Source organism: Anser anser (genome assembly GCF_964211835.1).
Source record: "Anser anser genome assembly, chromosome: 1".
NCBI classification, from domain to species: Eukaryota; Metazoa; Chordata; class Aves; order Anseriformes; family Anatidae; genus Anser; species Anser anser.
The window spans coordinates 96,377,312-96,394,679 of record NC_139720.1 but is presented as its reverse complement, the minus strand read 5'-3'; the positions used below and the strand labels follow the sequence as shown (position 1 = coordinate 96,394,679).

The window sequence follows — 17,368 nt, the reverse complement described above, 5'->3', positions numbered from 1 at the left end:
ACAGGAGCAACAGTTTGTAAGTTCCTTTATATTTTAATGATACATTCACAATCATTGAAAAGAATCTACACATTTACCACCTGCTCTTACAGCTGCAATAACATTCAGAAAACCAGTACAAGGCACATTATAGGCACTAAACTTAACAGAAATAGCAATGAGCAGTTATTACTATGGGTGTTAATTAACGTCACATCTTTCTCCTACGTCAGATCAACAAACGGCAGTCTCTGACCGTACAAAGAGGGCGTTTTAAACTGATGTGCTGCTCGAGGTAGTAACACCAACGGGGTTTAGCTGCCCTGTGCAGTGATATGTACAGCTGAGGAGCTTTGCATTGTGGTTGCTATCATGAGGCAACTTACCCTCCCCACCAAGTTAGCCTAACTTTACCTAGTGCTATCATGAATACAACCCCAGAGATAGCAACTGGGCCTTTCAGCACTTTCTCCTGCCAAACAGGCAATTGCCAAGCCCAGATCAATGATTGCACAAGAAGCAGCCCTTGCCCCCCGTTCCTGGAACGGCATCCTGGAATAGCAGGGTGCTCTGCAAATAAGCAAGAAAGCCAGGTATTGCAAGTCCTTTCCGAATCAAAGAAAAAATAATTTATTACTTTTTTTTTTTTTTTTTAAATATTTCTTGATGAATCTCTGGCCTGAGGTAGAAAGCAGCTGACAGAAGCAGCATGGGTGTCCTTATCTGCCTCATGGGGCATGGTCACTTACTCATTACATTATTATTTTAATTAGGATAACTCCAGTGGCTATCAAGGCACTCTTGATACAGGAAATTCATTCTGGATGGTAAGGTATGTTCCTTCAACTGCATGACAGGAAGAAACAAAAGTCTAGAGTGACAATAACTCTAAAAAAGAAACATATCCAATTTCTTTCACCACAAATGGGCTGACACGTGAACATCAGCTCTTTGGAATGGCTAAAAAATTAAACATCAGTAAGTTACAGCCTAGAAAGAATAAGGCTAGGCCATTTCCTACTGTAATTTCTTTCAGTGTGTAGTATTTGAGCTACTCAATTCAATCTCTCTTTTAAAAACGTCAAAGATCTGGTAATCTTACTGGAAAAAAAAGGGAATATACATAGTATTGAGCAGTGCTGTTGCAAAAACTTTCATTTATAGCCAATTAAAAATAGAAATGAGCATTTAAAGTGTAGCCTATTTCCATCCAGCTTTTCTGCCTGCTTTCAGTTGCAAAGTATGCATTTATAGATTTCCTTTTTAATTGTTTCACAGCCCACCAACTGGTGCTTTATGAACTACAGTGTTCTGTGGACCAGATATTAGCAAACCTGGTACCATTTCTGCTTCCCTGCTGGAAAACCTAATTGACTTCTGTCTGCAGTTTAAGTCACAGAATTAAGTCTGAGATATAATCATTTTTCCCTGAAGAGTTTTTTTTAACACTTCTATAACTGTGAACAAAGTGACTGAAGAGGAGCTCAAGCATGATAAAGATAAAACTCTTCAGACTTCACACAGCACGATTTGCGTGAATTCACACAATCTACAGTTAGTCACCATGGCACAAATATGGGGACCACGGTGACAAGTGGCGATGGAAGGCTCTTTCACGGTATTTAGATCAAAAAGTGCAACCTCTGCAGCTGGTGTGCTCACACTACAGCGTCGAGCTTCAAACACTGCTGCTGTTACACACAGACATCTGGGTTTTCTTGGTAAAACTTGCTGGACATGTGTTGGCTTATACACAGTTAAACACTAAGAAAAGGAAACTCTTTCCCGTGCTACCAGATCAGGATCACAACTGATGTCTCAATAGACTCTACGCTTGAAGGAGAAAGGGGCATTCCCTGAAGCCTGGACATTTAGGCTGGGTCGAGAAGCTAGCGGATCCTGCTGCTCTATCTCCATACAAAGGAATCAGAAATAAGCACTGTCAGCCAAGAAACTGTAGGAAAATGAGCGCTCTCCATTGTAGCCTTTGGTCGACCAGCAACTGTATCAGATATCCAGCTAGGAGTGCTTGCTTCTAGCATTATGTTTCCCATCATTGTCCAAAGAAAAGAAAAAGGGAGGTGGGCAAAATGAAAGCATGCCCAAGTCAGTCTTCCAGGGACATCAGTAACTGGGACATAAAAGAACAAATAATTGAAAGTGTCCCATGTGGCACTGGTTGGGAAATAAGCTGGGCAATACAGTCATTAACACTGGCCAATCTCTGTGCCTGTGGGTTACACAATAATTCACAAGATGCTCCTAAAGCTCCTTGCCAACAGTTGAGTCTTGAATCCAGAAGTGCCTTTGGCAAGCCAGTTTTCTGTGGAAGCTGCCAGCATGCAACTACAACACCCAGAGAACATCAATTTTTCCAGCACATCTTAAATGAAAACAAGGGATGAATCACATGGAAGAGAAATGGCAAGCCACTCCCCTTTGCAGCTGGTCTCAAAGCATAGAGAAATCCTGTGTTCAGGCTGCAAGGTAAGAGATAAGAAAACCCTGCAACCTAGCTGTAGATCAGATGCACCATGTATTCAGAACCGGTGTGTGTCTGGGTAAAGATCAAGAAGACAATAGTAAAAATTGCGAACGTAAGACTTCTTCGGAGCCCTTTATCCCACCCCATGTATATCATACATGGCACAGCGAGCAAAGGGAGAACATAAAACGCATAGAAAAGAGTAGATGGCTCAGGAAGCATACAACCATCAAAGTCATGCTTCCTAGAGTTGAAGGACATTCTGGTCCACCATATGAGGGACACTAGTCATACCTTGCTCAGTCCCTGTGGGGACAACCAAGCTTTGGTAAATTTGGCCCATTACATTTACAAATAAATTCAAGTCTGCTTTAAAGGCTAGAACAAGCATTGCTATAGGTACTAAGGTCTAAGCTTAACGTAGGGCAGGGTATTTCAGTCAATACAAGGCGCATGAGGTGGTAACTTTCAGTTGTGCCAGTGAGCCCTTATTAAGGCAGTTGTACATCCTTCTATCATCCTTCTGTCGCTGTGATTCTTCTTTTAGGAACAGAGGCTTACCAGATACAAAAGGAAGCAAATGCCTAACTATGCTGAGTAGCCAGGCAGAAGCAGAAATTTTACATATTCTGAAGTATATCAGAGGGCCTAAGAAAGGAGATATTGTGCCTCCCTGCACCAGGCTCTGAAGGGGCCTGATTAGATGAGCTCCAGAGGCCTCCTCCAACTTATTCTATTGTTCTGACTTTACAACTCTGCGATTATCTGAGTCATTCTCCAGAAACTGGTGTGCAAAGGACCAGCATTCTACAGACTGGGCTCCTTGTAGTGCCAGGGTACCTAATGAAGGCAACTGATGTCTCTCTTTGAAGTCTGGGAATACACCGTTTATTAAAAAATCCTGCTGGTTCCAATAGAACATTTTCAGTGGACCACAGCCCATTAAAAACTTAAGTCTCCAAATCAAAGCAGTAACAAAAAGGTGTTACGTATCGCTTTCATGGTCACTAAACATAAAGTCTTCAGGGCCACAAGTTTAAGGGGAAGCAGCTTCATCTTTTGTCTTGTTTGCTGGTTGCCTGTTCAATTAAAAGCAGCCGTTCCAACTGACATAGCTGAGAAGCTAAGAGGAGTCCAGTGGGAATCCCAGTTCTTTCAGTACTGGCATTAAATGACTATGCTTCTTGCACTGTGGGAACTCCCTCTGTCCTGAAAGAGAAAATAAAAGATTCAGGAACAAGGAAGGATGGATGGAAAACATGCGTCTTCCTACCTGCTCTGAGCACCACAACAAAACCACCCATACATCCCAGCTGGGACTAGAGCTGCATTTCCTTAAAAAATTCAGAGGAGAAAATCGTTATATGCAAAATACAGCCCTTTTTGAAGGCTGCCACCTGGTAAAATACTGCATATAGGCAGTAATGGACACTTAACATTTTTTTGTTTTTAAAAAACTCCATTTTTTAAAGGGTGTCTAACTTGTGGTGTCTAACTCGGAGGCTAGCAATTGGATATGAAGCTTTTCACACACAGGATGCTGGCTGAAATATAGTCCCAGTGTGAACTGACAAGATGAGATGTGAACAATAGCTATTCACTGCCCATATAATGGGAGTGCAGTGCTCAGGAGTTGCAACAAGGAAGTCACTCTCACCCACCTGGCCTGAAGGATCATGCATTTCCCACCACTACAGCCACCTGTGATTTTAAAAGCCTATTTCACGTAGCTTTAGGCATCTTACCTAGATGCTTTCCCATATGAACTATCTTAAAAATGCCACCAAGATAGTATGAAAATTAAATGTCAGAGATTGGTAATAGAATTACTCATACGTTAAAATAAAAGTAATCAGTAGCAAAGCAATGCCAGAAAAGGCTAGCGAGGCACACTCAATACTGCGGCCTACTCTGGAAGTGCTCCTCCCTAGGCAGTGTAAAAGAGCTTTTCTAACACCAGCACACAGAACCCCAAATGGCTCTAGGTAGGAGCAGCAGTGAGAGGGTATAACATGCCACCCACTGTGGGATCTGATAGGGGACCTACTTTATTTAGCTTCTCACTTTGTCCCTGAACACACTATAGCCATGCAACGTATGTCTGAAGGCAGTGAACTCAGCAGCCTCTTCATAACCAAGCTGTGCAGGGTACTCAGTGCTCCTTGCCTGCCTTTTGAAAGACAACAGGCTGCAGAAAGTAACAATCATTTACTGTCAACCCCAGAACCCAGCTCCTCCCTTAGGCAGGAGAGCAAAAAGGCGGCTGACTTACCGACCGCAGTCCCGCACCGTCCCTGTGCTTGCTGTCCCGATCTGGGATGATTTCCAGTGAGCGGTAACTGGGGGGTTTGTCTTCTGGCCATTCCCGAGACCGATTGCGCCGCCTGCGGTTTGTCGCTGGGAGACGGTTGTGCTCCTCTGAGGAGCTCCAGGACCCCCGGCGAGAAGGAGGAGAGTAGCTGTGCCTCCGGTGACCCGAGTTACTGCTCCTCCCGGTGTGCTGCTGGTACTCTCGCCTCCCAGCCGGCTGCTGCCTCCAGTCACGATGGTGGCCGGAGCGCTCCCTGGGCTCCTCCGAATAGAAGCTGCAGCTGCTGCTGCTGCTTTTGGCCCTCTCAGTCCGGCGGGTGGGTGACACATCCCGCCTGGAGTGCTGGGGCCTGCCGCTGTAGCCGCCTGTCCTCTGCCGCTGAGGATAGTCCTCTCGCTGCCTGTCCCGGGGCTCCCGACTGTAGCTGGAACGAGAATCCCCGCTGGACGGCAAGGGCCACCTCCGATTTTCCCTCCTGTTCTCTGCTGCAGAGTCCCAGGGCCTGGGGCTGCGGGCAGCTCTCTGCGCCCGTGAGGAGTTGCTGATCCCATGGGAGGAGGGGACGCGGTCGGCGAGCGGAGGAGGACCTGTTACGCTGCGTGGCATGATGTCGGAGCCCAGGGAGGACAGCAGGCTGGGCTGCACAGCCTGCCGCTGGTGGGGGGGTGGCTGGGGCTGCGACAGGTTCAGTTTTTGGATTTCAGACTCCAGATAGTCCAAAACACCCTTGTTAGGGGCAAGTTGAGCTGGTGGCTGCACCAGTGGGAGGCTGTTCTGCAGAGACACATCTAAGGATAAAAGCACAGGAGAATGCAGCAAGTCAAGGAGAAACAATAAAGAGAGGGCCTCTCTGTACTCATGTTTTTGGCTAAATCCCTTTTGAGCCTCTCTTCTCTTCCTCACTGCGAGAGCTCTTCAAACTCAAGCACCACAACCACACAAAGTGAAGTATAAAGCGTAGCAACTGGTAAGTTGCAGCCAGGATCTGTGTTTTGAGCAGCACAGAGGTAAGAAATCAAAGTCATCCAGAACACCAAGAAACGTGTTCAGAGAGGAACACGTTTTTCCCTACAGCATTGACACCATTTTTTCCTTAATTTTTTTTTTTTTTAAATTAGAGAAAGTTCATAGTGTTTCCTCTTAGATTTCACTGAACTGGAAGTAATATGGATCAATACTGAAAAAGAAGATTTTTTTTTAATACAAATGCACATAAACACATACATTTCTTCACTAAGAAGCTGGTGCTGCTCTGGAACAGTTACCCAAAAAGGTCATGGAATTGCCATCCTTGCAGGTTTCCAGGACTCAGCTGGACAAAGCCACAGCTAATATGACTGAGTTTGGAGACAGTCTTGCTTTAAGCAAGAGCTAACACTAGATGACCTTAGAGTTCCCTTCCATCCAGCACCTCTAAAATTTCAAAGTTGACCTGAAACATGCTAAGAAACAGCCTGAGGAATTTAGTTGTTCATTGTACTCTGCCAGGACGCACGTGCATTTCCTTGAGAAGTCTCAGTGCATTCTGTCTTAAATCATGATGGCTCACTCACCAGATCTTCCTAAAGAGAACTGGTGTCCTGGCTAGGAAAAATGGCAACTGTAGAATTAACTAGAGAGTTAAAAAAAAAAAAAGTGTATGTTCAAATGTGTTGAATCTAACATTATGAAGTTTACAAACCATTTCTTCAAACAACAGTTAAGACTGTAAATCTGTGACTGCTGTATAGCGATGAAAAGCTAAGTTCAGATGAAAAAAGTGTTATATTTGAGAAGCCGTTATATTGAAATCCCCTAATTTTGTGCGGTTATTAAATGATATTGCTGGTAATAAGTTATTTTATTACTTATTTCTCTATAGCTTCATACACTCCATCTTTCCTCGTCCATTAAGGCAGAAATATATACCACTGATGTAGGATTTGGGGGCAGAACATCTAGCAAGTTCTTCCGTGTTCAGAAACAAGTCCTTTATTCTTCACTGCTTGCAGGCTAGATCTATTGCACGGAAGGGAGTTTGCCCTCAATCATATGAAGACTAGACATTTGATAAGAACTCAAACAAATTGCACCTCACTTGTCATGTCAATTTTGGCTATAAGGAGTTGACCGTGACCAGCACGGCAGAACAAAGATACAGTACCCTCCTCTACCACATGAAGTGAGATAAGCTGGGTATATTTACCCTGCAGTCACTGTGGTGTAGCACAAGTTATGCCCTAGTTAGCATTAAGCTACTTCACTGGCACTGAGTCTAGCAAGACACTTAAGACAGATATCCTGTCTTTATCCACCCAGGCAAGTCTAAAGAGCACTACAGATGTTGCAGAGCTGTCATGCTAGGAACATCTTTCTCACTTCTGCAGTAGAGAGGATGAAGCCTCACTGCTGAAGCTGCCTGAGAAGTTTCCTGCTTCTCGTCCCATTTCCCGATTTCTCTCTGCAATGATGCCGTGACCTCACCTTGTTGCAGTAGAGGGTTCAGCTGGTAAGAGGAAAGTTGCGAGTTCCTATCGCCACCTCCATAGAACATGTTAGGCGACATCCAAGGCGCAAGTGCCTGAGCCCGCTTCATGAACCGATGCCGTTCCAGTGCTGTAAAAGAGGAAGAAAGCTTAGGGCAACTACCCCTTGCACAGCTTGCAGTACACCTGCCATCTTGCTTGACAGACTACAGACTTTAAATGTGACCAGGTACATAAAATTCACAGAATGAAAAGCTCTTGCCAACCTATGACAAAGGTTAAAAATTAAGAATAGGAAATTTCAACACAAACTTGTATGGCTTCAAAAAGATACCTAAAACTGAAGAAAAGGGTTACTGCCAGACATTTAGGGTACATTTCCAGGAACTGGGAACAAATAGCACTATGATTAAGTACACAGCACGTAACCAAATGCAGGACTTCTGCCTGTCACGTCATTATGAGTACAGTTGTAGAAAGGTGGGAAATAATGGTTCAGACAGTGAGACATCTACCACACTGTTTTCTCCCTTAAAACTCTTTCAGCTTGCCACTGGTCTCCTAGAGTTAAATGAGACCTTTCTTGCCCCCTTCATGTAGGCTTTATCCAGATCTTATCATCCACACCACGCTCTGAAGCCTTAATTGTTTCCTCTCTGTTCCACAGACAAAGCACTCAGAGATGCATTGTCCAGCTTCTCCCTGTCTAGTCTTTCAGCTGCTCTTGTCTCTCTCTCTGTTTTACCTCAGCATGACTGCTAAACTTAAACCCCTTTGGACAGGGTGGTCAAACTAGTGAACAAACTAAATTTCCTATTCTCAGCAGCAATGTCCTGTGAGACAAAAGAGCAAACTCCATGGAAATTCCTCTCCCTCACTACTTTTCCACCACTAACTCCAGACCCCTACCACGGGGGTCAGGCTCCAATCCCACTTCACCTTTTCAGCACTTCCATCTCACCCCTACAGAGACAATCCCACCACCTGTCTTCAAATCCATCACTCATTGCTGCTTTTTTGGGGGGAGAATAGCTAAAAACATCTTAAAGAAACTTACTCCTTCTACCACTTAGAATAAAAACTCAAGCGTACCAGTAAATTCTGCAAGCCCAACTCTGCATGGCTTGTCTCTCACTACTGCATGAAACTTTTCTGCAACTGGGACTTCTGCAAAATTTCTCTGGAGTCTCAGAAGAGGCAGAATTTCACTGAAGCCTCTTTTCCTGTAAGGCACTAACAGAACATTCTTGCCTATGCATTTCAGGAGACAGGAATGTAATTGCCTTTGAGACATTTACCCCTCTGATAAATCTGGCTGAAGTCGACTGATAAAATTAAAAGTTACTGGAGGGGAAGAGACTGGGGATGGACAGGCTGACTACATAAGCCTTCCTTCTTTAAGAAACCAGGCTACAGCTAAGCTCCAACTAATTCTGCCCCCTGGGTTCATCTGTGGCAAGCAACATTTAGATTGTGTGCTCTTTGGGTCTCAACTCCTCCCTCCATTTCACAGGGCACTTCATTTCTTAAACAGATGGTACATATGCCTTCCTTTAGCAGTTTCACTAAATTTACACAGAGCATCACTTGTGGCGTAACAGGGACTGACCATGCCTCTCCACACAGCCTTCCCTTTCCCCCCAGTTCATGCAGCTCCACTTTGTTCTTCACTCCATATTACTTCCCCCTCTCCAGCTTGGCTCCAAACAGACTGACCTACACAGCTGGGGACTTCAGGGGGTTTAATCCAAATACTGTGATTTTTCTTCAAAGCAGTGTGGCCTGAGGTAGCAGTTTTCAAGAATTTTATGTCAAACTTCATTCATTATTTTTTTTTCCAAGGGATTTTCCTCCAGTTCAGCCTTCAGACTTGGAAGGAAGAGAGAAAGAAGAAAATAGGGGCATAAAAGGAAGAGAAAGGCCTTATCTGTTCTCCCACTCCTCTGGTTATCACCTTGAGAATGTCCTACCACCTGCTGAGTGCACATCCCTGGGTTTTGAATGCAGTCTGGCCTGAGCAGTGAAAGGCTCAGCAGCTACAGGGATAACAACTGCACTGCAGGTTCTCCTCCTTAGGGTATGAAGGCAGTTGCTAGGACCAAAGTAATTCTGTGCCTGTGATTCTCTGATCTATCCCTACAGTTGAACAAATGCAGAATTATCCTTAGACTTCTTCCAATAGCCTCATCTTTTCTTCCTCCTCCAGACACTTTGCTTTCCAGTTTGAAACTGATACATGAACTCACTGAACTATGCACTCTGGTTCCCCCCAACTTAAAAAATGGAGGTAAAGTTACAGATCTCTTTTCTAAAGTGCTTGTGAACATATTTATCTTCACCCTAGTTCCAAAACATACCTGCTGTAAAACTCTGGCAGGATGTTTTGTTGTTTCTTCCACCCATTCCCTGCAGAGAAAGTTTGTTCTTTACCTTTGACAGACTTTACAGCTGCCGGGACAATTATCCAATTCTAAAAAAAAAAATACTTTCCAACTTAGTCAGACCCCGGTGCAAATACATCCTTGTGCACCAATTCATTAGTAGGAGAAGTCCACGGGAGAAAAGGAACTAATAGGAACAGAAGGAGGTCAAACAGGTATTTACCACAGTATCTGTACTACCAGGCTTTTTTCACAGAGTTTTCCATGGGGAATATAATTGGCTTGCCCCTGGGGCATTTTTAATATTTCTGTAATACCAATTCTGAATTACCCAAACAAATCACTTATATTACTAGGTTCAAAATCGTGTTAGCTGATGACCTGACTTAGAACATCCAGTTACCTTGCCTCACTGTATTCTATGCCCATTCAGCAGACCTAGGCTACCCTCTAGTGGCCAGTTAAGTGGGAAGAAATCAACCACAACTTGCACTGTAATTCTAAGATTTAACTGAGGATTTTTGCCTTTTCTTCAGTTGTAGTGGAACTCTTATTCCTCAGGACTGGTTTTTGAGATGCCTCCTGTCTCAATCTTCTTTTGTTTTTTAAGTCTCCAATTCATTTCCTGAAGGCCAAAAAGTCAGTCAGATGCAGGATGAAGTGAAGGAGCACTAAAGCAGGGGAGCAATCATAAGGATCCCTTGCAAAGTGGATGATAAAGAGGGCAGGCATCTGGGATGGAAATTACATTCACTGAATCCAGCAGCCAGTCAAGGAGGCTGAACTCATCCGTACCTTCTCTCATGAGCAGGGAGAAGTTTTGGGAACCCCACAAGAATCTCTCATATTTATCCTACATAGGAGGCAGGAAAGACAAAAGCATTACTCTGGAGTGTGCCATCACCTCCTAAAGAACAGAAAACCCTCCAAAAAAGCTCATGCGTTTTCAGAATCCATTTTTGATGAGAACTAGGAAGTCTGGAGGTATGAGTCTTTCATCTCTATAACCTCTCTCTCCCCTCATGGAAAGTAATTTCTCTGCCAAATTTGCATAGCGTCCTCACCACCATACATTTCACTTGACAGCCCATAAAGCCCCAGAAAGTGTTTTGTTCAGTTTTGGCTTTAGCAAATGAGATGGTCTGTTAGCTCTTTGCAAAGGCTAAACAGATTAAACTTCAATCTAAACCTCTCACAGGCACTTCTTTTAGCTCTTAGAAAGCTTACTAACACCCAAGGTATACCAAGTAATTCTTTTGCAGTTAAAAGGAAACCAGAAACACAGCCCTCTGTTCACAAATCTTCTTGCAGCATCCAGGGAAGAATCTGGTGATTTCAGTGATAAGTAAATGTATTTGTGGTGTTTTGTTCCTGTCAAATCGTGTAAACTGCATGGGGGGTATTCTACCTTGTGTCGCTGATAAGTTTCAGTTACAAAAACACAGCAGATAAAAAACCTCAGTAGCCAAAATTCAAATGCCATTCCTGGCTGGCCCTCTTAACAGAGCAGGGTCTGGCTGCAGAATCTTTGTTTCTGCAAAAACCTATACACAACAAAGTTTCTCTTGATCCTCAAAACCTCAGAAAGCATTTGCAGTATTGACCATCATGACAGACCATCTTTCTCGTTTCTTTCTCACTTCCTTCTCCCCATAAAAAAAAACAAACCTTTTTCTTGTGAAAGAAGTATCTCCAAAAATAACAAGAAGAAACAAAAATCTAATTTTTATGCAAGTACCTCTCAGAGCAACACACTTGAAGATTAGGACAGTTTGGAGAGTAACATCACAATAAGGACAAGGTACTTGCTTGCCTTCCTCATGTGCACGGGCATAAGAACCACAAGACAGAGAAGAAAACAGTCTTGAGCTACGCACAAAAGGCCAGTGACCGTGCCCTGCATGACATGGGCAAAGCTGGCAGTGAGATGGCAGTGGGGACGAACTTCTGAAAGCAGGCCATAGAGGCGCAAGGTGGGATCCACGTCCCTAGCTACCCTTCTCTAAGTAAAGTGATCATGAGTGTTACATTGCCCAAATAAATGTCTCAGTCTATATGGACACTGAACTGGAGGGAGAAAGTGGAACTCAGCAAGCTGTGTCTCAAGCTTTTGTCTTGACAGAAGCCATGAACGGACACACATTTGGACATGGACACCTCACCTTCCTCATTACAGCAGCACCGGGTTGGGCAGCAGACACACGGGATGTGGCAGCAGCAATACTGGGGGCAGCACTGGCACCAGCATATTCCTATCAGCAGGAGGAGGAGGAGGCCACCGAGGATGATGAGGAGTACTGTGAGCCAGTCTGTGGGAGAAATGGAGAGAGAAAGAGGATCCCTACGTACCTGCGCACAGTAAGTTACTAAGTACCTCTCCACTACTGGAGAAATATTTGGGTGGAGAGAAAGAGAACAGAAGGAGGTATCTGCTACCCAGGCAACAGACCACTGGCACTTACGCAGCACAATCAGCTTAACTTCTTTGTCTGGATCGCCTGAGGTATCTCCTGGTGCTTCCACAGTGCAGTAGTACACACCATGGTCCCACCACATGACCTCACTGATGACAAGGTCTGCCCCTGCAGAAGAAGGACGGAGAGGTCAGCAGGCTATTTGGGACTGACACTACTTTCAGGCCCCACTCTAAGAGGGTCCTCGGCCTGCAGGCAACATTCAGTACTGCATCTCCCCTCTCCCCAAGGGTAGCCATCACCTTAAGACAATCCCCTTTGAGTCCACTGAGAACTTCTGTAAACAGCAGTAACTGCCAGCCCCTTTTCTCTTTGTGTTGCTGGAAGGCAACAATACTTAGAAGTGGGGCTAATTCTTTGTGCCATGAAATACCAGAGTGCTACCAGGTGATGGGTATTAAAATGGATGCTGCCAACACTAGTTTTGGAACACAAACCACAGTCCCCATTAGGTCAGACATCCCAGTAACTCCCTGGAAGTAGCAACAGCTACTGCTCTAGGGGCAGCATGGAGCATACAATGCACGTGGACAACTATACAGTACTTCTTAGAGGAAAACTGTTTTCTGGCCTCTGGACTCCTCAGCTTACCTTTGCCCTTCAGCAAAATGCTCAGGCATCCTCAACTCAGCCTTAGTTTGTAATGCCTCCAACACCCTCAGGCCAGCTGGGAACAAGGGAGCTGGCCCTTCATAACTCTTGTTCCATTGCCACCTCACAGAGTATGTGTGGCTACAGATGGCATTAGCCACATTTATGCTTCTTGTCACTTCACAGGCCCAGATACTGGATAGTTACTGAGCTCGCTGCCTGCCTGTGAGGCCAAGTCACTTACGGTTCTGAATGGTGATCTTCCGTTGCCGGTAGTCCACACCCAGCACAGGCTCATTCTGTCCGTATTTCTGGATGACGATGCGCACCTTTCGCTGGCTGTCGTTGCAGTCATCAGAAGGGTCCTGGCCAAGAGCTAAACCAGCCTGGTATGCTATAAACACATCACCAGAAAAGATGCCAAAAGTTATTATTTCAAATTTAATTTTCTATCCCCTTGTAAGCAGTACGAAAACTTTTTGAAAATTCTTGAATGCACATGTGCATTTGCTTTTGTTCAGTAATAGAAAGCATGGCTTCAAAACAGCAAGGACAAGTTGCTTTGGAGTGCTTAAAAGCAAACAGAGATAGAGCCACAGGAATGACAGATTTTGAGAACGTAGGAGCTGCAGTGGAGATGACTCGTGCTCACAACAGAAAGAACAACAACAGAAAGAAGCTAATAATGGTAGGCAAGAGGGCAGGTACCAATATGAAGGTAAACTGCAAGGGAAAAAGTCACAGAACTCCCAGGACTACTGGGATAAAAACATAAGTGTGTTTACCAAACAAAGTATCTAGACATACATGAACCGCTGTAGGAATTATCTCCCTATCCCTCCTGTATGCCGTTACATGTTGTGGGGCTCCGAAAGACAAAAAAGAACCCATCATCTGATTCCAGCTCAGGATTATGTGGAGAGGCCCAACAGCATTAACGGGGGACTAGAGGCAATTTCTGTCTCTCTCTTGAGAGATTCACAGTATAATCTAACATTGAACAGCCAGGCATTTGGGAGCTGAGACTTGAGGAGACTACTCGTTCAGAGAGCATTGTCTGTAAAGGGTTTGCAATGAAGAGAAGAAAGGACAAATTCTGAATTCATTTTTAAGGGCACAATTAAGCTAAGGTTGACCATCTTAAACCTACCATCTTAAGAACCATAAACATCCCTGAAACAAGGCTGCACACACCACAATGTCTGCACATGGAGTGCTGCTGCAGGTACTAAATGCTATCACTTAGAAGTCTTTCTGCCTTCCAAAATGCATGTATTTCTTCCTAAAATCAGTAACACCCAGTAACTGGACTCTAGCTCCAACCCTGTGCCCCATCATGGAATCATCAAGTCTACCTGGTGTGGGACCCTTGCTTTCAAATCTGCAGAAGCAGAAGGTGGGGCTGCCAAGTTTGAGATGCGTCAAACACGGCTGAACCTCACTGCCTGCTAATCTGATGACATGAAGGACAGATGAGCTGATGTGGCTGGGATTTCTATGACACAGGATCATAAAGCCTTCACATTGCAAAGAAAATCACAGTCATGACCTCTTTTTCTTGAATCCTGGGGAAATACCACCAACCAGACCTGGCTTGTGGTTAGGAAGAGGTCAAAAGCCTGTATTCCCCAGTAAGTCTGCCTGCCCCTTCTTTTCCATTTGAAAAGGGATTCTTTGGAGGACACCCCTGACACTCACAGGTTGAGTAGTAGTCAAAGATGGGGTCCTTGCAGAAGGATTTGAAGCGCCAGGTCACCACAACATCCTGCAGCTGTGCTGAGGTGCTGTAATCACACTTGAGGATGACGCTGGCAAATAAGGTGGTGTAACGCTCAGTATCCTGCACTGTCACCAGCAGGGAGAGACAACCTGCAAACAAGAAAACAGAAGGCAGTCAGCCCTCAGGACCACACATCACATCACAACTTTCACTCTGGACCAGACCCACAACTTCTCTTTGCCTCACACAGGACCTGCATCTACAACACCTCATTTTAATGAAGCTGTTGTTGTGCACGTTTACAACTCATTCACAACAACTTCCACAGCATCTTCTACCCAAGCAACAGCATCCACTGAGCAAGTTTTTACAAAGTTTCTCAAAAACTATGCTTTATTTTAGCCACACTCCAGAGACATCTCTATCTTGTTTAAACTTTGATAATAGAGTAAGTTGTGCTTGTCATGAACAATAGTGAAGTTATCACCAGTTGCCTTTGATAAGGCAATACAAACAGCGCAGAGTGAGCGTAGGATGCCCTGTTTGGAATTCATCCCAGAGAACAGGGCATGGCTTGCAGTACTATGCTAGGTGCTTTCTTGACTGGGGAGCATGACAGCATGGAAGGAAGGAAGGAAAGGGGGAGGTCTGGACGGCACCAACCAAAAGGGTCATGAAAAAGTACTTGCTTTGTATTGCGTATTCAAAGTCTTTCCCTTTATTCTATATATTCAGGATAAGAACAGGGATAAGGGAATATATAATAACATCTGGATCACATCTGCAAGCATCATTCTTTCACTATCCTCTTAGGCTGCATGGAGTATGCTCCTGGCAGTTTCTGCCACGTAGAAACCATATGGCTGCAGAGGTGCAGCACTGCCTCAACAAGTCTTTTTGCAGTAGGATACTGGCAGTGCAGTACTTGCTCAGTTTCTACCTTGAAGTAAGACTCTTGGCCAGCCAACTCGAAGCACAGCAGAGAGAGATCTTTTGCCTAAAAAAATGCCATGTGAACACAGAGAGGACCATGGTAAACTCTGAGTTCAAGGCTTTTCTGAAAAATAAAATATACGCACATACACTTAAATACAGAAATAGCAGCAACTGTGCAAAATTCTAGCAAAAGCAAGGCTCTGTAGTTTTTACAGTGCTGTAGCAAGACAAGGGCTGGTGATAGGTAGTTGCAGTGGCTCTTATTTAATTGCATTGTATGTTAATGCACTTTGTTTCAGCTTTCATTGTGAAACATCTACTACACAAGATCTGTGCAGGAAACCACAAGAAACCAAACCAAAATCTGAACCCCCAAGACTGGCAAAACCTTCATGTCATTGGCAGCCACGCAGATCTTTCCCATAAGAATTATGACCTGTTGAGGCTCATGGAAACACAACAGCCTTCCTGTGGGCTTCCTATAGCAGCATCTCTCAGGCAAGAATAAAATACTCAAAACCACTACGTAATTTTCACTTACTGAAACCAAAGCTCTGTTTGAAAGGGATCCTTAGTCACTACCTCTGTTCTACAAAGGAGTCAGAGCTGAAAGGTAAGTTCCTTACTTTTTAAGGAGGTTAAAATCCTACTGTCCCCACTGGAGGACAGTGAGATGTCTCAGCGTGTCTGATGTTTCATATTAACCCCCTCAACCACGATCACACAAGACAACTGAAATGCTGCGACATTAAGGCAGGTTCCTAAGGTCGAGCTGCATTCACCTACAGCATGCTGCTCTCCTTCTTTTCCTGCTGAGAAAGAACAAAGCTGGGCACTACCAACCTAGCAAGTCACGCTACCTCAGATCTGTGACTTCCTTTGAAAAGACACTGCCCTTTAGAACTGGCGAAGACAGTTTTTAGCCAGACCATCCCGCAGGCACGTTGCTGCCAAGCAAGACAATCAATAAGCATACCTCGGTTATTTTATTGCCTCTTTTACCGGTTCTCTGTGAAAAACATATCCTTGGCGTTTACAGTTAAACGTAAACAAAGACCCCAGAAGCACAGCGGTTGTGCGAACCCCGCTGCCTGCCCCGAGGCGGCCGGGAAGCGCAGGGCCACTTCCTCCTGGGCCAGGAGCCGGCCGCACCTCTGGGGCACCGAAACCACCCGGTGCGACCTTTCGTGCCGAGCTGGGGCGGGCACCGCTCTTCCGCCCTGCCCCGGGATAAGCTCAGGACCGGGGCCGGACCACCCTAGCCCCAAACCGGGACAGGAGCGGGGCGACCCCGTTCCCCCAACCCCAACGCGTTCGCCCCGACGGTGTCCCGGGGCGGGGAGGGAAGGGGAGGCCGGCAGCCCCCATCCCACCGCCCCACTCACCGGCCGGCAGCCAGGCCAGCAGCAGGCAGGCCGGCAGCAGGGCCATGGCGGGGCTTCCTCCTCCTCCTCCTCCTCCTCTTCCTCCAGCACCGGCCAGGTCTGGCCCGGGTCCTCCCCTTCCCGTGCCACCTGTCCCCTCCCTGCCGCGCGGCCTCCCTCCCGCCCACCGCCGCCTCCTCCTCCTCCTCCTCCTCCTCCTCCGCACCTGGGCGGGCAGATACCGGCCCCACAGCTTCAGGAACCGCTTAAAAATGTATATGTATTTATATATATATATATATATATACACATATAATACACATATATGTTTATATATATAGTGTGCAGGTGGTGGTGGCTGACAGCCAGCCTTCTGTCCCACAGCGGGAGGTGGCAGGTGCTTGGGTAGGTGGCCGCTCTCCTGGAGCTCAGGTGGAGGCATTTTGCTCCTGGAGCTCTGGTTTTGCAGATTTCTTCTGCAGAGCCGACTGTGAAAGGAAGACCGGTGTGGAAAGGCTCTCACCTGCACCCAGGAGCATTTCAGCCCCATGTGGGAGTCGTGAGATGCTGGAGAGTGTCGCTGTGGTCTTGGCGTCTCTAGCTGGGCCATGGCTGGGGTCACACCTTTACTGGCTGCTGTTTCTGGAGGAGATGGCGAGGAC

At 45.6% G+C, this 17,368-nt stretch overlaps 2 protein-coding genes across 5 annotated transcripts in view; one reads left to right on the top strand and one right to left on the bottom strand.

The window, feature by feature from the left end:
- Window positions 1-17,368, top strand: part of CFAP44 (cilia and flagella associated protein 44) — an 80,968-nt gene that overhangs the window by 10,673 nt on the left and 52,927 nt on the right. The gene's annotated exons all lie outside the window — the stretch shown is intronic.
- On the bottom strand, window positions 14-16,883 carry ILDR1 (immunoglobulin like domain containing receptor 1). The gene is made up of 8 exons (XM_083820472.1): window positions 16,728-16,883; window positions 14,385-14,555; window positions 12,931-13,080; window positions 12,084-12,203; window positions 11,784-11,930; window positions 7,239-7,370; window positions 4,737-5,563; window positions 14-3,673 (listed from the first exon to the last, which is right to left on the bottom strand). Exons 1-8 carry the CDS (start codon window positions 16,771-16,773, stop codon window positions 3,632-3,634), a joined length of 1,635 nt encoding a protein of 544 aa, XP_083676598.1. The 5' UTR covers window positions 16,774-16,883; the 3' UTR covers window positions 14-3,631.

What these genes read in the sequence shown, in the direction of transcription:
- ILDR1 (XM_083820472.1), bottom strand. Translation starts at nt 16,773, where the DNA reads ATGGCCCTGCTGCCGGCCTGCCTGCTGCTGGCCTGGCTGCCGGCCG. An exon ending in GAAGATCACCATTCAGAACC is followed by an intron (nt 12,204 to 12,930) that starts GTAAGTGACTTG and finishes CTTCTTCTGCAG; the next exon opens with GGGCAGACCTTGTCATCAGT. An exon ending in GAACCCTCTACTGCAACAAG is followed by an intron (nt 5,564 to 7,238) that starts GTGAGGTCACGG and finishes TTTTATCCTTAG; the next exon opens with ATGTGTCTCTGCAGAACAGC.